At 42.8% G+C, this 18170-nt stretch overlaps 1 protein-coding gene across 2 annotated transcripts in view; it reads left to right on the top strand.

Annotated features, from left to right (window-relative positions):
- The first annotated feature begins 460 nt into the window (after positions 1–460).
- Positions 461–18170, top strand: part of TBC1D12 (TBC1 domain family member 12) — a 131333-nt gene continuing 113623 nt past the window's right edge. For both annotated transcript variants that reach the window (XM_036735254.1, XM_036735255.1), the window contains exon 1: positions 461–1607. In XM_036735254.1, coding sequence (XP_036591149.1) covers positions 580–1607 — 1028 coding nt within the window. In that variant the 5' untranslated portion in view covers positions 461–579. The remainder of the gene's footprint in view (positions 1608–18170) is intronic.

The following is an 18170-nucleotide window of genomic DNA, read 5'->3' as shown; positions in this document are numbered from 1 at the left end:
ACTCAGTAAATGTTTACTAAGTATCAGTAAAACGTAAACTCCCTGAAGGAAGGAGCTGTTACATCTTAGAAATCCTCAACCTTGCTTAATAGGTAGGCGCCCAATAACTTTTCCTTGAATCCTTAAGTGAATCTCGGTTCAGCAAGGGGCGCCCCCGCATCTGTCAGAATTGCGTAATCCGCGTCGACTAAGTAGCCACCACACTCCAGGTGGCGGATGCGCTTATTGGCTGCCTGAGATTGTCATGGAGTGAGGCTCTCTAGCCCCTGTCTCTATGGTTTGGGCAAATCATCTGGGATTTGTTGGGAGGGGCGGGCGGTGGGGATGGCGATGGAGACGGCAGTGGTTTCTTGACCAGTCCGCCGCTGCGCGTGCGCGTGCGCGTGCGCGTAGTCAAGCGTGTGCCCGTGGGCAACTGCTGGCGGCCGGGGGGAGGGGGCGGGGAGCGTTGCGGCGGCGGCCGCCGCGGCCCGGGCCCTGAGAGCCGTTTGTTGGCGGAGCGGAGCGTTGTGCGCGGGGCTGTGCCGGTCGCCTTGGGTCCTCAGTATCGCGCTTCACCACCAGCCGCCGGGCCGCCAGATGGTGGGGCCGGAGGATGCTGGCGCCTGTCCGGGAAGGAAGCCCAGACTGTTCCCTCCGCCGGGGCCCGAGCCTGGGGGCCGCGACGGGAGGATGATCGGGGCCACGGGCGGCCGGGGCAGCTGCTGCCTGGAGCCGCAGGAGGAGGGGGAGGAAGAAGAGGAGGAGGAGGAAGAATCGGAGGAGGAGGAGGACTCGGAGGAGGAGGGGGCGACGCTGCCGCCTCAGCGGCTGATTCAGCGATACTTGGAGGTGGCGGGAGGGCAGCTGGAGCCGGGGCTGTGCCACTGTAGCCCGCTCGTCGGCAGCCAGGCCGGTCGCCCCCCGCCATCGCCGGGCTCGGGCTCCCAGCTCTGTGGGGACGAGCCGGACGGGAAGCCCACTCAGGGCGGCGGCCCGGGGCCCCCGCACCCGAGGATGACCAACGGCGACTCGGGCTTCCTGCTGGGCCCGGGCTGTCACGACCTCGAGGCCGGTGGGCTGCCCCTGCCCGCCCGGCCCTGCCTGTCGTCGGCGCCGGAGGGAGGCGGCGGCGGGAGCTTCCTCCGCTTCCCTCGGGAGCCTCGCTGCTGCCGCGTTTCCAGCCTCCGCCGCCCGCCCGGGGCCGATGACGGCGGCGAGAGCCCGCCAGACGGGGCGACGCCGCTGGAGGACCCGCTGCGGAACTGCCGCCTGGGCACGGCGGAGCCGGGGCATCTCGGCGGCGGCTCGGGTTCGGAGGACGCCCTCCCAGGCCGGCAGTCTCCGCCGCCGGCCCGGCGTGGGGCCGCCCAGCACGGTGGGGGGGCGGACGAGAGGACTCCGGGGGGGCCGCCTGCCGAGCCGGGCTTTCGCTTCACAGACGTGAACTTGAACTCTCGGAACACTTACGAGGTGAGCCGCAGACAGAGCGCTCCGGACTATCTGGCCCAGGAGGGGCAACTAGGGCCCCCGCCCGCCCCGGAGCTGGGCCCGGCGGGGGCTGCAGCCAAAGCCCGGAGGAGCGGCGGCGGCGGAGGAGGCGGCGGCTTTGCGGACTTCTTCACCAGGTAGCCAGGGGGTGGGGGCAGGGGCTCCTCTGACGACAGGAGCAGACTGGGGGCTTGGGGCTGCTGCTGGTCAACTGGACGCGGCTTAGCCGTGGGCTTATATCTGGAAGACTGGCTGCCTCTGTGTGCGCATACTGCGGGCTGGTGGGTCCGTAGGGATGGCCATCCTGTTGTCCCAGCAAGTTTTCTAAAGCCAAATCTACGATTTCGGCTGGGGTTGGGGTGGGAAAGGTAAAGCATCCTTTCCGGACTCCTCCCTCCCCTCAGGTATTCCAGATCGTTGCTTGAGATACTACCGAAAGGCTTCGGAGTCGAGGGCTCGTATTCATATGGCACCTAGACACGACTTGTGTGACCTTAAGTTTACTTGGGTGGGCCTCAGTTTCCTCGTTTGAGGGGATTGGACTGGATGGCCTCTGAGATTGCATCCTGCTCTAAATCTGTGCTGTTATGCGACGAGATTTGTTTGGGGTTTGTGAACTGGAGGTCACTTTGCAGGGACAGTTTTATTTGGGTGGTGGCAGAATAAATTCAGACATTTGTAATTGGAAACTCTCTTACTTACAGATGCATTTAGAGAATGACCCACCATCCTATGATTTTTTCGTTGTGAAGTCAGAAGTGTTCAGTTTTGCACCTCCAGTTTATCTCTATTTTAACCATTAAGTTTTTTTGAGTCCTTTCAGGGTCCCCCCACCCAAGCATCCTAAAATGGAGACTTTAATTTTTCAGCATTTTGGGGGCAGTGTCATTGTATTTAAATGGTATGCTATTATATACTGAACTTATGTAGTTAAAAACTGATATCTCAGTATGCAATGCTGTAGGTGTATAAAGTAGCTGGAGCTATTATTAGTTATTAGATACCTTTTAATTAGACAAAAGTTAAGTAAATATTGGTGCATTTTTAAAAAGGTGAAGCAAAATTCCTCTGGCAGATTTTAATACACATTTTTTCAGCTATATTTTTTGTTTTTGTAAAACAGCAAGGTATACAAATAGTATTAATCCTTAACTTGTTAAATTCCAATCTCCCAAAGTAACTATCCTCCTGATCCCATTCCTTAAGTGTGAAAATAACATATTAAAATCCTGTAGTGGTTAATCTTTTTCAAAAGCAAGTTTAACCTTGACATCATAGTATGGTGGAAAGGGAAGTGGATTTAGAATGGAAACCTACCCCATCACTTATTTATTGTATGGACCATGATCAAGTAACTTGATCCCTGGGACTCAGTTTCTTTATTTTGGAGGTGGGGGTTGGATTAGATACCTCCTAAAAACTCGTTCAACTCTATCATTGATTTGATAAACCAATGTCTGTATGTTCACATTTTTTCAGGGTGCAAAACCTTAGAAATGTCTCATTCCCAGTTTTACTTTGTCACTTTTGCTTCTTGTGAGTTTACAAAAGTAATAATCAAAATAATTTAATCCAGAAATGAGTAACAGTCTGCCTTAATGGAGCAAGTACCAAGAGGTGATATTTGTGTCTGTAGTTGCAGAAGTGCAATGCAAGTTCAAAGTCTGTCTGTAATGGCAATACTCTAAAGGCTATGAGTTGGGAATTTTTTATTGTTACTATTAAGATCTTTTTTTGTCTTTATTTCCAGTTCAGTTCAGCAACCTTTATTAAACAACCTTTTGTGTTTTTTTCTTTCTCTCCACGAATCTGTGTTCTGTTATGGGAGGCAGTGTGGGGGAGGGGAAAGAGAGGACAGATGTGTAACCTCAGGGTAAGTCACAGCATCTTTTGGAGTCTCAGTTTCTTCTTAAGTAAAATGATGACACTTGCACTTCGTCACAGGGTAATTTTCGAGAAAAACATTGCATAAACTCTACAGCTCAATGTAGATGTGCCTTGTGTGTGGTGGCATCTGTCTTCTCTGTAGGAGACATCATGGTATAACAGGGGTGGGGAACCTGCAGTCTCGAGGCCACATCTGGCCTCTAGGTCCTCAAGTGTGGCCCTTTGACTGAATCCAAACTTCACAGAACAAATGGCCACATTTGGACCTTGGAAAAGTGATTTAAGTGTTTCCTCTTCTGTGAAAAGAGGAAGTTGGACTTTGAAGATTCCTTTTAGCTCTTAAGATCATCTGTGACTAGCCTGTCTTATTCTTCATCTTTTGGTGTAGAATGGTACAGCTTGGGCTAAAGAGATCTTAGATGTCATTTTGTAGATGACAAAGCAGGCTTGGAGAGAAGGAATAGTGTCAGGAAGTATAAAGAATGTAAAATAGAGTGAGTCATAAGACCTGGGTTCAGATTCTGCTTCTGAGTTTGCAACGTTCTGTTAATTTTGCATATATTATGTTTTTTTTGTCTCCCCTAAACTTTTTGAGGTCAGGGCCTTTTGTCATTCTGTCTGTCCCCAGTGCTTAGAGGAATACCTGAATAAATACTTACTGATTGAACGATTACTACCTATGTGACCTGGGAGAAGTAATTTCACCTCATTTTCCTTATTTCTAAAAAGAAAGGATTGGACTAGTTGGTGTCTGAGGCACCTTTCTGGCTCTAGTTCTAGGATTCTGTGATTTATGCAAGGCCATGAGGATAGTTAATGGCAGAATCCTAACTAGAGTCCAGCTTTACTATCTCCAAGTCTCCTATTCCTTCTATTGCAAAGCCTCCGTAGGTCTTCTCTCTGCCTTCTTGTTATCCTTCTCCATTTACTGTCTTCTTAAATTGGTCATAATATCACACTGAAATACATTTCTTTGTTTTTGTTGAATTAGAACATTTTACTTTTAAAAGGATAAGTTAAATTTTTTTGCAGAAAGGATACTGTTTATAATGACACAACTCCTTACCAAGGGTAAAAATAGCATTGGACACTTAAGGAAGAGTTTTAGGATATGTATTCCTTTATCCTGGAGGAGAGGTGGATGAGGAGGGAAAAGAGATCCCCACCATCCTTCTTAGGTGAGGTGGATTGTGACTTTTCAGTCCTTCAATACCCTGAAGTTGAGTGTTCTTGACAGTTTGCAGTGAGTGGGGTGATGGAAGGAAGTTGATCCTGAGCAGCATCTTTTACTTTATGGTGAGTGGATTATGTGATACCAGGAGGTAGACTGGCTTATTTATGAGCTGTGTACCTGAGAAAACAGGTGATGAACTTCTCAGCTTCCTCTGATTGAGCAGTCAGGAGTTTGAACCCAAACTTACCTTCCTTCCTTTCTAATAGCCAAATTCCACCCAGGCCAATTTTGTTAAAAAGCTTTGTTTCCTTAAGATTTAAGTGATATATCAACATATATTTTTTTTCTCAGAAAACTAAATTAACTTTGCCTTTTACTATTGTGGCTCTGAATTTTAAATTCTTAAAGAATTTTTTTCTCTGGTCCGTGATGGAATAAAATTATTCATATGAGAATGGCTTCATTTTTTGCCACAGTAGTATCGTGAACCCCTTTTTCATTCACAATTTACTAAGTCATTTGACACCTCTACTACTTCTTAGGATTAAACTGTCACTGTTGTTTTTGGCCTCATAGGTTTCTCTGCCTCCCTTTAGTTAACTTAAGATACAAAATACCTATATAATAATTAAACAGAAATGAGCGTAAGCTTCAAGCTTTATTGAAGTTTGCTGTCATGAATAAATTATGAGTAATCTTTTCTGAGTCTGAAAAGATATAAACTCGTAGGATTCTAGAGCTGGTAATTCCATTTATTGTTTCCTCCCTATCATAGCAGCTGATGACAAGGATGTTAAAGCTCCTTCTCCAACTGTTACATTGGGGACATGATAAACCCTTTACTCCCCATAGTGATTTCTCTGACCCATACATGCAGATTCAGATGTCTCCCATTCTTGACAAAAAAGTTGATGAACACAACAAGCGCCGTTGATTGTTGAATCTGCTGCAAAGCTTAACAATTTTTAAAATAGCTTTTATGTGTCCCCCCACACCTCCACCCCAAAGAATGGGAAAAAGTACTTCTGGAGGTACATTTTTTCATTTTTTCTTTTGGGCCATTATAATTAAACAGCTTTCAGTTTTTCTTTTTATTGTTATATTTCCATTCTCACAGTCATTGCAAATAATGTTTTTCTGGTTCTGTGTGCTTTGCATCGGTTCATATAAGGCTTTCCATGCTGCTTTATATTTTTCATATTCGTTGTTTTTTTTTCGTTACATGAGATTTGTTTAATCACAATTTATTAATCATTTCTCAATCAATAGGTATTTATTTTCTTTTCAGTTCAGTTGCCTCAAGGTGTTTTAAAAAAAACTACAAGATTTGATTTTTTCTAAATTGTGTTTTTCAAATTTCTCTACCCATAGTTTACCTGACCAAGTTGCTCCTATCAGACAGACTTTCGTAACTTGTACTAGTGGACTCTTTTTTCTTCTTGTTATGTTAAAGAAAGATTTAAAGCAGCATTTTCTTTCCTACCTCCTTTTTCCCAGTGACAACCCAATGATGAATATAAATGTGTTATTTGGTCTTTACGTTTATAAGTTATTCAAAGAGTTTGCAAAAATAAGCAAATCATTTATTTTAAGGTAGTTCTGCCATGAAACTTGACATGGTAAAACACTCAATAGAGAGATAACTGGAATATTTGTTAGTGATAGTACTTTGTTAAGTGGAATATCTGTTAGTGAGATTCCTTCCTTCTTCAGCTGTATTTGTGTTCAAGCTTAGGACTAACATAAAGAAATCAATAAAATTTTTAAAATGGTTACTGTATACATACTCTGAGCAAGACATTGTGTTTAGGATACAAAGTCAAAAAGAGGAAATCATACCAAACCAGTTGATTGTTAACTATTAGATTGGTTGATACTTACATAGTGCTTTCAGATTTGCTGGCCCTTTAATATTGTCTCCTGCCCTCTTGACCAGAGATGTCAAACATGCAGCCCACATCGCTCCCTAATGCCTGAACCAGATTAAAATGTAACTGGGAAATATTTAAAAAATAAATGAAAATGCAGTAAAACATAGATAATGTTAGTTCACATGTGATTTTCTAAGTCAATGTGTCCCTCACAGAGACCCTTATGTATGATTTAGTGTTCCTGTTTCCATTTGAGTTTGACACCACTGCCCTTGACAACCCTGTGAGTGAAGCAGAACCAAATAGGGAAGTGAAAAGAATGCTGCAGTCGTAGGAGTCACGGTGCTTGGTTCAAACTCTGGCTCTGGATGACTACTCACCTAGAGCATCATTGTCAACTTTATCAAGAACAGTTTCAGTTGAATGTGGTCAAAAGCCAGATTGTAAAGAGTTAAGACAATGAGAGGAATGGAAGTGTATGTACTCATTGTAGACAATCTTCTCAAGGAGTTAGTCACAAGGAAGGAGAGATAGAGGATGAAAGCTAGTGGCAATGGGTGAATAAAATGAGGGTTCTTTGAGGATGGGAGAGACATAGGCAGCAGGCAAGCAATCAGTGGACAGGGAAAGATTGAGGGCTAGAGAGTGAGGATTAGCGTGAGGGACAGTCTGCTGGAGAAGATAGGATGAAATGGGATCATTTGTGCATATAGAGGATTTTGCCTTGGCAAGGAGAAGTTGGGGAGGGAACAGGCATCTATCCATCCATTGCTCTATCCATCTATATCTAATTCCCCTGATCTATGCGAAGTTACCCTGTCCTTTTTAAGGCTGCTCACTCACGTTTGTTGTCCACCTGTCACCCAACTCCCCATCTGTGGCTCCAAGTAGCTGTAGCATGTGTATCAGCCATACCACTTGTCTTGACTTTTGTCTTGCCACTGGACTCTGGTGACTCTTGGAAGAGTGAGGCTGCGAACTTTCTGAGACTCTGCCTCACTTAAATCCAGCTCACTTGCAAGTCAAGATATCACTCATCATTCATTGTATCATGATGTCATTAGTCTTTGAAAATGAAGAATCAACAAACAACAGTTACCCTGTCAAAAAAGGAAATGAAGTTAGTTATGATTTCTTGGTGAATTCATGTTGGCTTTTCATGATCACTGCTTCCCTTTCTAAGTGCTTAAAAACCACTCAATCATGTGTTTCAGGAGTTTTCCAGAAAAAAGGCAAGCTCAAAGTCTGTAGTTTGTAGACTCTTTCTCTTCTTCCTTCCTTCCTCATTTCTTGAAAATTGGGGCGTTTGCTTATCTTTAGTCCTAAAGCATCTCTTATGTTCTCCAAAATATTTTTAAAGGTCACCATCAGCAGCTCAATAATCCCAGTACTATTTCAGTACTTTAGAACATAGTTCTCTTCCCAGTGATTAAAACTCATTTAGGGTAGTTTGATGCTATCTGATCATCTCTTCATTTAACTTGGGTTTCTGCTCCTTTCTAATAATTGTTGTTCTATCCTTTCCAATCCAAAAACCTTCTCCTTGGGAGAGAAACAAGCAGTAAAACAAAAGCTGAATCTTTTTTTTCTCCAAAAGTTGAATCACAACAGACTGTGAAGTAGGTAATATTATGATCCCCATGAGGAAACTGAGACAGAATGACTTGTCTAGGGTCGCATGGCTAGTATGTGTCTGAAGCTGAATTTGAGTTTGGATCTTGCTGATTGGAGGCCCAGCCTCTATCCACCTACCTCTATATTAGAGATGAGGTGAAGGAGGAACTAATAGGGGAAGTTATCTGAGAGATGTGAGTTGAGAAAGGGAGAAGGAGAAGGCTCTCAGCCTCTGTATTTAGACTGAAATATGAGGCAGGATTCTAAGTTGAACAGGTAGGAGGTAGAGGAGACCATGTTAGGTTTGAAGAGGTCTAAAAAGACTTGGAAAAGTCTTGGTGAATAGGGTAGAGAATTGATTAGGGAGGTGCAGGCTTTCCAATTGTAAGAAATCTGAAAGCTTTCAGTGAGTCAAAGAGCTGACTTTAATGTTCCCTGGTTTGCTTTAGTGAGGAAAGATAAAAAGATTTGATGTTGGGGAATTTAACCTGGGACTTGTGAACTTGCTTATAGTATTTGATAACTAAATTTTGACATAATTGATTTCCTTTGTATTTCTGTGCATTTAAAAACATTCTAAGAAGGATCTTTAGTGTTTCTTGGATTACCACTGGCTTCAGTATAAAAAAGCTCCTGATTTAGTGCAATCTTGGAGGTGAATTAAGAAGAACATAGTGATTTTGATTAATTCCAATTTCTGTGGTGGTAAAAGAATTGACGAACTCAAATGAAGCTGGTCTTGTTTAAGGTGCTCAGGGCAACAGACTGGCCTTTCTAGTCTGGTGCCTTCTGATGCAGTTCAGCAGCCCTACTGAATGCAAAGCGTATTCATTCTTTCTTTTTGATAAAATTGTCTAAGTAGTTGTGCAATGGTACAGGGTCTTTAGCATCATACAGTTTGAGAGGTGAAAAGGACTTTTGAGATGACCTAGGCCAACCCCTTCATTTGTGGTTGAGGAAGTGGAAGCTTGTGATATATAGATTTAGTGTGCTGCCAACAAGGACATCTTTTAGTTTGCTGAATTCAGATTTTATTTAAGGTACAACATTAGGAAATCAACATGCACTTTCAAAATTAAAGACAGATTTGCAATTTTATAATGTGTGATTTTTATATTTGAATCAATTTTGGCTTGACTTAGCCAACATTAAGTATCTAAGACCTCATTGTTGTGTAGTAGAAACATCACTGAATGAGGAGCTGCCTGGACTGGCTGTCAGGAGACCTTGGTTAGAGGCTGGGACTAGCCTCTCATAAGCACTGTGACTTTGGCCAGTGGCTTAACCATTTAGCCTCAGGGACCTCATTTGTAAAATGAGGATAACGATACTTGCATTAACCTATCTTGTGTAGTTTTGAGGCATGCACTTCTTTTAAGTGCTGTGTAAACATGAGCTACCACTATTATTATCATTAGTCAGAAACTGGGGCACATTCAGAGATCATAGGCTTTGCTCCCGTACAGTTCACTGTCTAATAGAGAGATATATCTTATCCACTTATATAATGCAGAACAAAGTATATGTGATTTTTGGTGTAGGTAGTTCTTTCAGTGATTTGAATAATAACCCGTCTGCTTACTAGTAGAGAGTTTAATGTAGCTAAAACATATGGTGGCCAGTCTTTTGGTGATGAGTTTCTTGGCACCTTAGCCAGGCTGGTCCACAGACTGGTTGTTAGTAGTTGAAGCTTTTCCAGGTTGGCATAAGTCCTGTCAGAGCTTGCATTCTGACACAGCAGACTACGGTGAGGCATCAGAATAGGTCTTTAATATGTTGTGTTGTGTGTGTGTATTTATAAACTTTTGACCTAAATGTTGGAAAGATCAAGAAGGGCTTCATGGAAGAGAGGACATGGAAATGGACTTAAACAATTAGTAAGACTCTGGCAAGTGGGTGGGAAACCTAGGCACCAGTATTAGCAAAATAGTGTCTTCCATTTATATAGGTGGCTTCCACTTTTACTGGAGTGGAGTCTTTGGAATGGAAAAGTTGAATAGAAAGCTAGAAAGGAAGGTTGGTACCAAATTGTGAAGAGTATTCTCGACTGCCAGGCTCAGGAGACTTGAGTTTTATTAAGTAGATGATGGGGAGCTTTTGGGTTTTGAGCAGTTGAATGACATGATGAGATCTGTGCATAAGAAAGATTAATCTGGCATCCTTGGGAAGGATAGCTGAGGGTGGGGTTCTAGAGTTGAGGGGGCTTATCACTCAGTCTGGTGATGGATCATTGGAAAATTTTTCCCATCAGTAGTAACATGCAAAACACATACCCTACTGATTACAGGTTGGTAATTTCTCCTTCCTGAATCTGTGTTTTTTTAAAAGAACTTTTGGAGAAGCTTTAGTATCTAAAGATGTGATTCCTACCATTTCAGCCCTGTAGGGGCTTCAGGTTGGTTGCAAAACCTTACCTTTTAGTTTATTGTTTTTCAGTGTTAATCTGCCTCCTGCTTCAGACTCCTCCTTTATCTAGTAATGCCTGAAGGAATAACACCTCTCATCAAACTGCAGTTCTTCAGCCTATGGCCGGAGTTCTGGGTCCCCACTGTGCCCTTTCCGATTTCCTCTTCTCCAGGGGCCAGTGCAGAATGGCTGGTAATGGGTTTGAAGAAATGAGCAACTCTTTCTTCCTCAGGCTCCCAAATCAAGAAAAGGTCACCTTAGCAACTGTGCTGATAGTCACTCTATTGCTTTGCTCTGAGTTGTGTGAGACAATTTGCATAAAATGCTAAAGTTTACACTTTAACTGAGATTTTATACTCCTAGGAATTTTAAAGCTTGTTGTTATGCTGATACAACTTTTCTTTAAAGGCTCCATGTACTTTTCCTCTTTTACACATTTAGAGAGTGGTAATTTTAAAAAATCTAACTATCTAGTTGTTTCCTCACTATTGCCTTAGCTAACCATTTAATACTCATCTTAGCTCATGTAAGATTGCTGTAGAATGGGAAGGTGAGGAAATAGAAGACTTTCACAGAGGAGTTGAGGTTCAGAAGGATGCCTTGTCACTTGCCTTAAGGTCACATAGTCGGGATAGCAGGGGCTGGACTGACTCCAAGCCTAGAATTCTTTGTACTACACCATGAGAGCCTCCTGGAGTCATAGAGTTGGAGCCAAAAGAGATCTTAGAGATCATCTAGTCCAGTTCTTCGATTCTGGAGATGAGGAGCCTGACTCTCAGGGAGGCCATGACATGCCTGTGGTCACTCAGGCAGTAAATAGCAGAGCTGGGATTTGAACTTGGACTATCTGACTCGCAATACAGTGCTATTTTCAACGTGCCATGTGGGCAAATGGTTGCCAGTGGGTACAATTTTCTTCAGTTCTCTCGAATGGATTTTGATCCATGTGGGTTGATCCAACTGGATGTTTCCTCCAGTGATGCAGGGTGCAGTGCATCAGTACTTGCCCATTATATACTACTCTTGTCCAGGCATTCTCATGCCGTTTTTCTCTTGTGTGATTCCTAGATGACATCCTTTCTTTCCATTTTTTTTTTGTTTCTGCCAAGTTACGTTCGTGCTGTTGCTCACATTAAGCTATCACATCTCCAATCTCTGTTTCTTTGCACAGGCTGCCTGCTCACTCTGCCTGCAGTGTGTTCCCTCGTCACCTCTGCCTCGTGGTTTCCTAGTTTCCTTCTGTGGAAGGCCTTTCCTGATCTTCCTCCATATGTTAGTTTTCCCCTCCACCCCCATTTCCTTCTGTTTATATAATATATATGTTTGTATAGATAGATAGTTTACACTTACAGATATATAAATTGTCTACGCTGACAAAATATAAACTCTTTGAGGGCACAGGTCTCTTTACATTTTTTTTTGTCTTTGTGTTTTTAGTGCCTGGCATAGTACCTGGCACATAAGTTTCGGGACTAGACCGTCAGTGGTATAGGGAATTCCTAGATGTGGAAGCTTTGTCTAATGATTCAGGTTAGCATCTTTTTTACTTAGTTTTAGAGAGTTGCCTAGAGGATTGAGAGAGGCTCAGGTCACAAAGACAGGATGTGTCAGGGGAGGGATTTTAACCCAGGTCTTACTGACTTTGGGGGAGACCAGCTTTCTATCCACTATGTTGTGCTGCTTCTCTGAGCACAAAGTAAGTGCTTAATAAATATTTAATTGATCTTGAGCTAGATGAAGGAATGAAAGAAAAAGTATATAATAAGTCAGTCCTGAACAACATACAGCCAGGGTGCCGCTTGTGGCCTGCCAAAGGATTTCGGGCAGCCCAAGAAAAATGTAGAGGATGTAAAGTGCTTTCTATGTGCAAAGCATTGCGTTAAGTGCTTGGGGATACATGTAGAAAGGCTGATCTGCCACTGCTCTCTGGGTCCTCACATTATAATTGGGGGAGAAAACAAGTAAGAGGCTTCAGCTGGAAGACGGATGGAAAGACTCACCAGGTCCTTTGGGTGTAGTGGCAAATCAGAGGTACCTTCCTTAATGTCATTTTCACTAATAAGATCTTGGTCTTCCTATAGTTTAGCCATTTGACAGTGTCAAGGACTTTGGTGGACAGAACTTTCATTTCTAGGTCTTCAGTAGCTATGGCTGCCAGACTATGGCAGAGCTCAGGCTGAAAGTAGAGCCTGTGGTCTGAAGGTACTACTGTTCCCTGGGTTCTTGAGCTTCCCTGTGCACTGGCAGTTTGTCAGTGGTGGGAATGGTGTGCACAGGGGCTGAGTTGAAAGCAGGGCTGTGAGGTAGGGGGAGGAAGCTTCCAGGGTGAGATCTCCACCAGGACATCTGAGGGTAGTTGATGGTTGAAATGGTTTGACCCGTTTGTCTCATAGTGGCTGCTATCTCTTCCTCAGGGTGCCTTGCTGCTTTAGTTGATCTGTCAGTGTCAGTTGGTTCTGGACTCTTCTTTGCAAGGGTTATTCTCCTCCATGATGGTTGTCAAGGCCAGAAGTAGGGTTGGTGATCCAGCTCCTCACCTTCTTAAACAGCCACATTACCTTCTTCTTGTCCAGCACACAAGTGCCTCCTGACTCAGAGACCTCTCTCCTGTGGCTCTTCTCTACCTTTTTCTCAGATCAAACTGACTCTGCAGGGGTGCATAAGCATACTCAGGCAGTGCTAGCCTTCCTCCTCTGCCTAGATGAAATGCAAAATTGTGCCTTGGTATTATTAAGCACTTATACCCCAAATATGTTCTCCTTTTAGTATTCTTTTCTCCAGGCTAAACACTTTCAATTATTTCAACACTTTTTATGGTTTATATATGCTACACTATCCTTCGCTCTTCTGGATGCCGTATAGTTGGAGTGTCCTTCTTTTAAAATGAGATATGCACACTAAAAACAGTATTATGGATGTGGTCTGACTGGCCTACAATAAAAATAGACCTATTACTTCATGTAATCTGGACTCTAATGATAACAACATACACTTTATATGATTCTCAGCATGTCCAAACTGGAGCTCTTCATCTTCTCAACCCACCCTTCCTCCAAAGTTACCTATTCCTGTTGAGGGTATCTCTAGGACCTCCTAGTCCCTTTAGGCTTGTAACCCAGGAGTAAGCCTTGATTGTTCTCTTGTTTTCTTAATCTCTTCACCATCATATAAAAAAATTGCTGAATCCTGCTTTTAACTCCCATAACATTGTTTACATCTTTGCCCTTCTCTTTGCTTTCATGGGCCACCATCCTTATTTAGGTTCTCATCTTCTCTTACCCAGGTTGTTGTAATAACCTCCTAGTTTTACCCCTTTCCAAAGTCTTCCATGCATCTGCTAAAATAATCTGTTTTCTTGAGAGGCAGGCCTGATCTTGTTCCCTCTTAAAAACAGTGGCTACCTGTAGCCCTTGGGGTAACAGACAAATGTTTTTAGCCTGCTATGTGAAACCTGTCAGTGACTGGCTACTACTGACTTTTATAAACTTGATTTCACTTTACTCCTCTCCCCTTAATCTACACTACAGTCCAACTGGCCTGCTAGCTATTCCCTCCACCAGCCTCTGCATATATACACATACTCTGTGTATATATACTTCTTTATTTCTACTTGATAGGATTTTATTTTTCCTTTAAGCCTCCACTCTGGTGCCAGCTCCTCCATGAAGCTTTTCTTGATAATCCCCCATCAGTCAATATTTTCTCTTGCCTTCTCTTCTTCTAGAGCTCTGTCTGGATTTCTCTTTTGACCCATCACACACAGCCTTGTATTAAACTGAGGATGTCATATTGCTGCTCCAGCTCCCCCAGTAGAATGTGGCCTTCTGAAGGGAGCTGTCATTTTTTAATCTTGGTGTCCCTAGTGCTAGAAAGAATGCCTTGCACATAGGAAGTTCTCCATGTTTGTGAAGTTAAATTGCTTTAACAAAGCTCTTCAGTTATTTTGATATGAGGAAACTGATGTGCATAGAAGACGTTATTTCTGTTAATACTGCTTAAATTAAATCACTAACTTTTTGGTAGCAGTATTGCTCTGTTTCATTAAACTTGCTGCAAATTGAAGCTTCTAGATTTCTTTTTTCATATTTGCTGTCAAGCAAGGTGTGTCTTTCATCTTGTATATGTATAAATCCACCTTTGAATATAAATTTAGGTTTTGAAATTTTCTGTGTTACATTTTATCTTGTTGGTTTGGGTCTAGCATTCTAGCTCAGAGATAAGGCATTTGGATTTTATCTTCTCTAGTGCTTCCTATCCCTTTGAAAAGTCTTTAAGCCATTTACTGAAAAAATGACATTTTGGTGTCTAGTTCATAGGAGGACTGGACTTGGAGTCACTGAGATCTGAGTTTGAATTCAGCATCAGGCACTTATTAGATATGTGACCCTGGGCAAGTCACTTATCCTCTCTGTTACTCAGTTTCCTAATATGTCAAATGAGGGTAATAATAACACTTACCTGCTGGGATTGTTATGAGGATCAAGTGAAAAAAACATATAAAGGGCTTTGCAAACCTTAAAGAAATATAAAGTCACGAGAGGTTCAAGGTGGGGAGAGTAATTGCCATTTGAAGAGAATCAGGGAAGGCTTTTGGGTCATTTGAGTTGGCCTTTAAAGAATGTGTAGGAATTTAACAGGTGCAGAAAGTAAGGAGAAGAGAGAGACTATTGGAGGCATAAGGCATAGGGGTAGTAAAGGCATAGGGGTGAGGAGAGTTCCAGGTAGGCTGGAATTTAGATTATGTGAGAAGGATTAGTAATGTTCCACGGAAATGGCTCTCTCCAAATTTACTTAGGATCTCTTAGTTGCCAAATTCAATGGTCTTTTCTGAAGCCTTTTATGCTGTTGATCACTCTCTCCTCTTTCTGGATAGTCTCTTCTCTCTAGGTTTTTGGGACACCACTCTCTCCTGGTTCTGATCCTACCTAACTGACCTCTTCTCTTCTCTGACTCCTTTGCTGGATCTTCTTCAAGATCCCTCCTTTTATCATCCATAGATGTCTCTCAGGGTGTTCTGTCCTGGGTCCTCTTCTTTTGTCCCTCTTTATTACTTCACTTGGTGATTTTATCAGATTCCATGGATTTAGTTACCATCTCTATGCTGATGAGTCTCAGATCTACTGATCTGATCGCCAACTACCTTTCAGACATCCGAAACTGGATGTCCAGTAGATATCTTAAACTCACTATGTCTAAAAATGAACTTAGTGTCTTTCTTCTATATACCCTCCCTTCCTCCTACCTTCCTTTTTACAGTAGAGGATAACACCATCCTCCCACTCCCTCTGGCTCCCACCCTAAGAGTCATCCTGGACTCTTCATTCTCCCCTCTGGCCCACCTCTGCCCCCTCCAGTCTTGCCAAGGCCTGTCAGTTTCACCTTTGCAGCATCTCACCAGTACTACCACTTCTCTCCTCTGACTGCCATCACTGAAGTGCAAGCCCTCATTATTACCTCATGTCTGGTGAGTCTGCCTGCCTCAAGTTTCTTCCTGTTCCAATCTATCCTCCATTCAGCCTCTAAAATGATTTTTCCTAAAGCACAGGTCTGATCATATCAACCCCCACCCAGTAACCTCCAATGGCTTCCTATTGCTGCCAGGAACAAATAAAAAATGCTACCTACTTTTCCAGTCTTCTTAACACCTTTCTCCCCAACACATATTCTTTGATCCAGTGAATGCATCCTAGATTTCCCCTTGCTGTTCCGCATGCTTGGAATGCTCTCTCTTGGCTCTACCTGCTGACCTCTCTAACTTCCATTAAAGCCACTTAAAGTCCCTTCTTTGACCGGAAGCCTTCCCCGACTCTTCTTAATTCTAGTGTTTTCTTTTCTGTTAATTCCTGTTTAGCCTGTATATAGCTTGCTTTGTATGTATTTGTTTGCATATTGTTCCCTCTCCCCCATTAGATTTTAAGCTTCTTTGAGGACAGGGATGGGTTTTTGCCTCTTTTTGTATCCCCAGAACTTAGTAAAGTGCCTGGCACATAGTATGTGCTTAATAAATGTTTATTGATGGATTGAGTATGAGCTTATGCTAGAAAGGATGAAAAGATCCTGGAAGACCTTGATAGAGAAAATTTGTGCACTTAAGTGACATGATCAGAAATATACATAAAGAAAATAAATTTTAAGGTTTTGTTGAAGGGTAACATGGAGGTGGAAAGACTTATTTAGAGGCTTTTGTAATTGTCCAAGCAAGTCGTGATGACGACCTGTATTACAGGATGATGGAAATAGAAGTGAAAGGGGACAGGTGATAAGAGGTAGAATCTGAAGAAATTTGTAACTGATTAGATAAAAGTGAGGGGGAGAGACAGTTCAAATAAAACCCCAAAATTTCAAACATGAGCAACTAAATAAATGGAAGTTGCATCATTAAGGTAATCAAGTGAAGTTAGTAGAAACAGGTTTTGGGGAAAAGATAGTCTCAATTTTGGACATACTGACTTGGGGTGCCAGTGTGACACACTGGTAGAGATGTCCCTTAGGCAGTTGGAGAGTTGCCATGTGTGTTTGGAGCTTGGGAGTGGTCAGGATGGAGATAAATATTTTGGAGTTGTTGCAGGAGCAAGATCTATCCCAGGGGTGGGGAACCTGCAGCCTTGAGGCCACATGTGGTCCTCTAGGTCCTCAAATTTGTCTTGTGGATTCAGTCAAATGGTCATACTTGAGGACCTAGAGGGCCTTTATGTAGGCTCTAGGTTTTCCTTAAAAGGCAAGGAAGCATCCCTGAGACTAGATTGATCCGGGGGTTAAACCTCTAGTCTTTGAGAGATTTATTTACCTAAGGGCATAAAATAGACCATCCCACAAGGAGTCAGTGCTCTCAAATGTGTGAGATGTCCCACTGTGGTGGAAGTCACTATGCCCTGCTGACCAGGTAGAGGGGTGGGGTAAGGAATGTCCTTGCTGAATACTTAATATTTATGGCTGAGTAAACTCCTGTTAGATCAGTGGTTCTCAGAGTGTGGTTGGGGGACTACTCAGGTCCCAGAAACCCTTTTAGGTGGTACACAAAGTTAAAACTATTTTCATAATACTAATAATATGTTTTAATTTCTAAGTGGTAAGTATCAATAGATATAGCCCGCATAAATGAAATTCTTTTAGAGGGTTCCTCAATAATTTTTAAGAGCATATAGGAGTCTTGAGACCAAAATGTTTGAGAACCATTGTGTTAGATGATATGCAAGTGTTTCCTTTAATAATGATGATGAGGATAAGGATAAGGATGATGATGATAACTGACATTTAAATAATGGCTACTATGTCAGGAACTCTACAGATATCTTATTTGATCTTCATAACAACCATGAGAAGTTATTATCCCCATTTTACAGTTAAGGGAACTGAGATGAACAGAAGTTAAGTGACTTGCCCAGGGTAAATGTTTGAGGGTGGATTTGAACTCAGGAAGAAGCCTTACTCCGGGTCCAGCACTCTGTCTACTGAGATATCTAACTGCCCCATTTCCTTACAGCGTCGAATCTGATCCACTACACTGGCCTGAGTCAGGCCTGGCCTGCAACAAGAGTCAACTGCTTAGCGTTGATAGTTGAAGTAAAAGAGAATGAGAATATCAAGGGCAGGTGTGTAGAGAGAAGAGAGCCAAGGGATTGAACCTTGGTGAACACCTGCATTAAGGGGCAAGAGAATGAGGAACTATTGAAATAGGCAAGAGGTAGGAAAAGACCCAGGAAAATAATGTTTCTGAAAGAGGGAAACACATCTAGAAGGAGGGGGCT

The sequence above is a fragment of the Trichosurus vulpecula genome, chromosome 8, assembly GCF_011100635.1.
Source record: "Trichosurus vulpecula isolate mTriVul1 chromosome 8, mTriVul1.pri, whole genome shotgun sequence".
NCBI lineage: Eukaryota > Metazoa > Chordata > Mammalia > Diprotodontia > Phalangeridae > Trichosurus > Trichosurus vulpecula.
The sequence above is the reverse complement of the archived record's forward strand: the minus strand, read 5'-3'. Positions and strand labels throughout refer to the sequence as shown.